Genomic DNA, 6,815 nt, shown 5'->3' with positions numbered 1-6,815 from the left:
GACGGAGAGAAGTGATATTCCTCTATAATTATCGCAGACTTGTCGATTTCCTTTCCTCTTGTAGAGGTGCACAATGGACGCGTTTTTCAGTTCCTGAGGGATGGAACCTTGTTTCCAGAAAGACCGGAACAGCTGGGTGAGTTTTTCAACAAGCACAGCACCACCAGCCTTATAGACTTCTGCTGGGGTTGCATCAGATCCTGGTGCCTTACCACTGGAACACTGACTGATGGCCTGTGAGGTTTCAGCCTCTGATGGTGGGACATCCAGGCTATAGTTGATATCCACCTGGGGTATTCTGTCAATCACATCATCAGATCTAATAGCCCTAACCAAAGGCATGAAGGAACCCATGGCAGCTTTTCAGTTGAGAAAAATTTCCTCCATGTGCTTAGAGACACACTCAATTTCTATTACAATCATTTCAGAAAATCATAGAGAAAAACAGGCTAAATAATCCATTGAATCCAACCCACTAAGTGCAGAGATCCAAAGAGAAGTACTCACAACAGGTAATGTCCAGATGTACCAGCTCTCCAGGTATTTATATTTACTATTGAAGCTATTATTCCGTGTCCTAGTTTCTGGGGTGACTAAGAAGTCTTGGTTTTCTACAGGCATCTTTTCTGGTACTTGAAGAGTACCCATTATATTACCCTCTACCCCCAGTCTTTTTTTTCCTTAAGGCTAAACATTCCCAGTTCAAGTCTACACCTTGTTTTCCTATCCCCTGATCAGACTTCTCTGAACCTATTCCAGGCTATCTGAAATATTCAACAATAGTATCCAGAATTGGACTCCGTGCTCAAAGTATGGCCTGACCAATGCAAAATAAAGTTGAATCCCATTTTAGTAACTTGATTGATTTAAACTAAGATTGTGTATACTTTTTTTAACAGTCATATTACACTGCTGATCATTTGTGATCAGCATTCTGTTCCAACGGCTGTTTCCAAACTGGTGCATTTGTTTTGTTTGTTAGGAATTTTGATTCCTAAAAAACTCAATTTTTCCCTTATTTTCAGTTCATTTTTCTAACTTATTGGTTTCTGTCTCCTAGAATATATATTCCATCCAATTTATTTTATTTCGTCGGCAAATTTGATAATGATTCCATCTACCTCTTCATCCAAGTTATTTAAAAATGTCAATTTAGATGTAGAATGTATATAGACAGTCCATTAAAATTCCATCAAACTCTCCTGCCAAACTCCTATTAAACGTGCAGTTCTTGTTATTACCCTAAGCTGTTCTGGGAATGAAAGGGAAAGAAAAATCTTAGTATCTTCACTGTGAGGGAAAAAGCCAGAGAATGTTCATTATTTCCAAAAGATTGAAATTTTGCATTAAGCATTTTTTCTTACTTAAAGTGTGACAACTCAACTTTTGCTTCACTTGTGGGCAAGATCTACAATCTGGAAGCTGCTGATAGCCAAAGTTACAAACACCACATGCAACAGTTTCCCTGGGCCAATGATGGTGAACCTATGACATGCCACTGTCACAGGCCAGGTTCCACCAACACCCAACAACAATTCTTGAAAGCGTCCCCATTCTCACGCAATTTTCAGAGGCTGTGGAGACCATGGGAGAAGGGATGTACTCTTGCACAGCCTCCAGGCATCCCCAGGGAGGGCCATGATCTTGTGCAGCCTCCAAAAATTGTGTGAGAATGGGACCTGCTTTAATGTGAGTTTTGGAGCCTTCAGAGACAGCGGAAGAATATTTTCTGAAGCTGCTTCAAGAACAAAGGCCTCCTGTGACCTGGAACAGCCTCAGGTAGATCACAGGAGCCTGTCAGCTAAAAGAGAACATCATCTGAAGGTAAGGGGCGCATGGCAGATCCTGGAGAGCACTGAGCCCCAAGGGCAATCGTGCTGCTTCCCAAGTTTCGCAAGCCTTGGGAAACAATGTGCCTTTTGGAGTGGCAGCAGTAGCTCTAGGACAGAAGTCAAGGCCCAGGCCTTGACTTCAGGTCCAGCTTTGGCACTGCTATCAAGAATTGCTATTCATGGTGGCCTGGATGGGAGGGAGATAGAGAATGTTTCTCTGTTGTTTGGGGAAGGGGTGTGTGTGTGTGTGTGTGTGTGTGTGTGTGTGTGTGTGTGTGTGTGATGCCAGCAGTGTCAAGTTAGGTATTTTCTGAATTCTTGACATGTCGACCTCACAAGGGTTGTCATCACTGTCCTGGGCCTAACTTGCCACTAACTCAGCTGTATTGTGATAAACATGATAAAGTTACTTAATTAAGACACATGGCAAATTGCAGCAATATACACAATTTGGTCTTCTAGAAAGGTATTGTATTAGCTAAACAGAGGTAAATTCTACTGCAGATGTTTTGTTTTTTTTGTAAATAATGATCTTTGATAAAAAAAAAAAAAACAGAACCTTTCAGTTTCAATAGTTGAATATTGGCTTACCACATAGATTTTTGTGTAGTGGTTAATAATATTTTTTAAAGTACTATTGAAAAGAATAACCCGAAAAGAATATGCAAGAAGGGAAAATCACCTGTGTAGAAGATATAATCAAACTTATTTTCCAGTAATTTTCCTGTTTCTTCAGGACCAGCTGTCACCACAGCAAAGGTTTGCTATAAAATAGAAAAGGAAGTTCATATTTAGTCAAGTTGCCTGCATATCAGACAGGTGGTGTTTTCTGCCCCTGAAACTTTGCAAGATAAAAAGCCTCTTGAGAGGAATTTTCGAGTAAGGAAATGATGCACTAAATTGAAAGGAAATTAGGATTTTCCTTAAAAGATTTTAATTTTAAAATGATCATTTTTTATTTAGTGAGAATATGGTAATAGGGAACCTATGGGTTTTTTTTCCTGTCTAACCTTGGGAATGGAATTGTCCTGCCTTCATAGTAATCTCCTAAATTAATTCCTCCTTTATCTACCCCAAACAGTCTTTTGTTAAAGTAACAATATATACTTAGTCCTCTACACTGTACTTGGATTTTAAGAAAAACAGAAAGCACATAACCTACATCCAAAATAAACTGACACTGCTGCTATCCAACTGTTAACTGTACATCACCCTTTTGCTGTGGCTGGCTAAGAAAGAGCTGACAGCCTTCTTCGTTGAAACCAAAGGGCTAGAAAAAGCACAGTAAACCTCAGAAGGTTACCACCACCACCACCACCACCACCACCACCACAGTCTAAAGGGGCAGAAATTAACTCAGCTTCCAAAAACAGATTAAAAATTGGAGATTAGTTCATATCCAGAGTTTTTCCTCAATGGGCCTAAAGAATTGCCCTCTCATGATTAATTAAGACAAAGGCAGAGGAAAAAGCTTCATTTTGATTTTTTTAATAAGATAAGATGGCAGTTGAGGAACTCACTGGATCCAGATAACAAGGTAATGCTTCTGCAAGGAGCTTTTCAGTGCAGCTGCTCACTTCTGAAGGCTTGAGAATCACACAATTCCCTAGAAGGAGGAGAGAACACTTTACCATGGTTGCAACAGATTAACATCCACCACATGCTTGCATCTCCTGGAAGAACACCCATAAGATCTAATGTCTAAAATGAATTAGGAACTAGCTTCTCACTCACCAGCTGCAATGGCTCCCACAAGGGGCAACAAAGTAAGCTGGATAGGGAAGTTAAAGGCTCCAATGATCAGCACCACACCAAATGGTTCCTTGCGAATGAAGGCACAATCCAGCTTTGTCAGCTACAGAAAAACCAGGAAAAAAAATTCAGTTAGAAAGTCCATCTTCAGTTTAATGAGATAATATATCCTTTAGATTTTCTCCCCTCTCCAATCTAGAAACATTCCTTTTCATTTGTTCTCCTCCCACTCAGCTTCTCTCCTTACTAGGTTCTTGTTCACGCTTTCATCCTTCATCCAGCAGTTTAAGTTGTTAAGAGCGTTGGCCAGCTCATTTCTGACTAAGAGAACCTCAGTGAGCTCAGTTTCAAAGCAGGGCTGTGGAGAAGAAAGACAAAATGAGATGCATCAGTGATGTCCATACTGAGTTCAGAGGTGAACTATGCAGCAATTCTTCACTGAGCAAACTTGTGTCTCATTCATAGTAAAGTTTTATCATGCTATCATCTCAATTGATTCTTGAAATGTAATATTTGGGTTTTACACCAACTAAGCACTAAGCTTAGTTCTCTAGATACTTAAACCTTAATCAGGCAGGAGGCTCACAGATAAACTCAGTTACAAATAAAACTTTACAGTATATAGTTAGATGACTGACTATGCAAAGAAATTAAAGTCTTGATAAATTTAGATGTTTTTGTCCCACTTTTTTGAAATAAAGTACTTGGCTGTACTCTTAATCATTTGTTGACTGCTCAACTATGTTTACATAATGATTTTCCGTAGCCTGCTTGCCACCTAGCTAAATTCAGTTCTCATGGCACATACAAAAAACATTGCTTCCTTTTCATAATTGTTGTCATGGAAAATCCAACAAAGAGAAAAATAGAATAGCTGTCCTATGTTTATTAACTGGCAAGCAAGCCCTTCATTTGCAAGTCTCCTCTGAGCTGTCGGGTGCTCTAGATGGATGGCCAACTCACCTTGCGTAGATCCTCACACATGGCACGCTGTATATCGGCCTGTCTTTCTTCCAGAAAGTAACACAGGGCCTCCAGCTGTGTGACCCGATACTCCTTTGGACGGGTCTTTCCTGTCATCCAGGTAGCACGTAAGCAATCTACTAGGCCAGCATAGGGGTTTGTACTAGAGCAAAATAAACACTCATAGAATCAAAAGAGTTACGGGAAAGTCCCATTCCTTTTATCATTTATGTTAATCCTGATCCCACAAGGCAGGATGCTCTGTAAGAACTGGATGGATAACTGTATTGCCTTTCTTTACTTTAATAACAGAGTTTGGGAATTTCTGCCATGGCTCAATACGTTTTTGGCTTCCCAACACTTAATACAAAGATTTTTACTTCAGAGAAGACTCAAAATAATATTTTCCCTTTTGACCCACACTTGTGTCATTTTTTTTTCTAAAGAATGTCTACAGACCCCTCACATCCTGGACATAAACCATTTCAACTTCTTCTCTCAAGACGATGCTATAGGGCATTGCACACCAGAACAACTAGACATAAGGACAGTTTTTTCCTCCATGACATCACTCTGCTTAACAACTAATTCCTACAACACTGTCAAAATATTTAGTAAAGCTGTATTACTATGATACTCCTCATCTTTCCTATTACCTATCCTTATCCTCTTATGACTATAACTTTACTGCTTGTATCTTACAATTTATATTGTTTTTTTTACCCTAGTATGATTTATGTTGTTTGCTTAGCTAGTACTCTATAATTATCACTAAGTGTTGCATCATGATTCATGATGAAGTGTTGTATTTCATGATTTATGATGAATGTATTTTCATGTTGTATATGATCACAATTATCACTGTTACTCATTGGAGAAGGGCCTAATGCTGGGAAAGATTGAGGGCAATAGAAGAAGGGGACGACAGAGAATGAGGTGGCTGGACAGAGTCCCTGAAGCAGTAGGCATGAACTTAAATGGACTCCAGAAGATGATAGAGGACAGGAAGACCTGGAGGAACATTGTCCATGGGGTTGTGATGGGTCAGACACAACTTCGCAATTAACAACAACAATCACTGTTACTTGTATGTACACTGAGAGCTTATGCACAGGAAACAAATTCCTTGTGTGTCCAACCACACTTGGCCAATAAAGAAGTAAGAAGAAAGAAAGAAGATCTTGGGCCAGAAGCAAGAATAGTTGCTGCTATACTTTTCTTATAGTTTTCTTACAAACTCAGTTGATCGTATCCAGATAATCAGTTTTTTTCTTTCATGCAGCAATTGATTCTGACCTTAGCATTTAGATTATTGGGATTGAAACTAGATGTTCTCCATGATCTCCTTCAGCCCTTACATTCTTTAATGTTACTTCAAATAATTCATCTCAGCTTGCCATTTTTCAGGTGTTCAGTGTGAGCTTGGGCTCTCAGATCCTGATCATCATTGCCATAAAAACTGAATAATTTGCCTGGAGAAGAAATGTACTGAACAAAATGGGACAAACAGGATGGGATAAGAAAAGGATGCTTGATCCAGATTTTAATTTAGTTTCTGCTACTGTTCAATTTTTAAAGCAAGTTCTTTGCAAAACACCACCTATTCAAACAAGATTTCAGTGTTGTATGTTTTATATTTTTTGGCAGTGTTGATATGACATGATATATATGATGATTTAATATGGTTCTCTATTCACCCAATTCCAAGTTTGCACAATGTTCTCTTTTAATTATCAAGAGATGCTGAGCCTGGAAGAAAAGATTTGGCCTACTTATGCTTTCTGCTCATTTATAACCTCATTTATAACCTCAGAAAACAAATATATATATATGGAGAGACAATATACTTAACCACAGAGTGGAATCCGGGAGGCAGGGGGACGGACGGGATACGGTGAGATCGGAGGACAGGGTAAGGAGGAACCACTTCCTAATGGCGCCACCAGGCACACGATGGTAACACGATCAAGACGGAATGAAGGGAAACACCCCCCTCCGGCGTATTTAACAACTTGCCGGCAACAGACCGTATGGGAGAGCGCTATCAATGGGGCAGCGACTGAGAACATTCTGGGGACACGTGAGAGGGATGAAACTGGGAGGGGGCATACGTTACATAGGGCTGCGCATAAGAATGAGGGTGAGAAGGAGAATAGCAAGAGGGGGAGGGAAGAACCCGTATTACGGCACAAAGGGATCGGCAGGCAAGAACAGAATGGGTGTCGGATTTGCAAGAGCAGGGGGGATGGTTTGCCTCCCCCCGTATCC

General features: G+C 40.0%; 1 protein-coding gene across 1 annotated transcript in view; it reads right to left on the bottom strand.

Annotated features, from left to right (window-relative positions):
- Positions 1-6,815, bottom strand: part of LOC107296165 (aldehyde dehydrogenase family 3 member B1-like) — a gene marked incomplete at its 5' end in the record, with an annotated part of 21,518 nt that overhangs the window by 8,726 nt on the left and 5,977 nt on the right. Inside the window, 5 exons of the mRNA XM_015825511.1 lie at positions 2,515-2,596; positions 3,353-3,438; positions 3,567-3,687; positions 3,832-3,942; positions 4,548-4,710. Of these exons, the coding sequence (XP_015680997.1) occupies positions 2,515-2,596; positions 3,353-3,438; positions 3,567-3,687; positions 3,832-3,942; positions 4,548-4,710 (563 nt within the window). The remainder of the gene's footprint in view (positions 1-2,514; positions 2,597-3,352; positions 3,439-3,566; positions 3,688-3,831; positions 3,943-4,547; positions 4,711-6,815) is intronic.

This window comes from Protobothrops mucrosquamatus, unplaced genomic scaffold, assembly GCF_001527695.2.
Source record: "Protobothrops mucrosquamatus isolate PMUCROS unplaced genomic scaffold, P.Mucros_1.0 scaffold2675, whole genome shotgun sequence".
Classification (NCBI taxonomy): domain Eukaryota; kingdom Metazoa; phylum Chordata; class Lepidosauria; order Squamata; family Viperidae; genus Protobothrops; species Protobothrops mucrosquamatus.
This window is presented reverse-complemented; position numbering and strand designations above follow the sequence as displayed.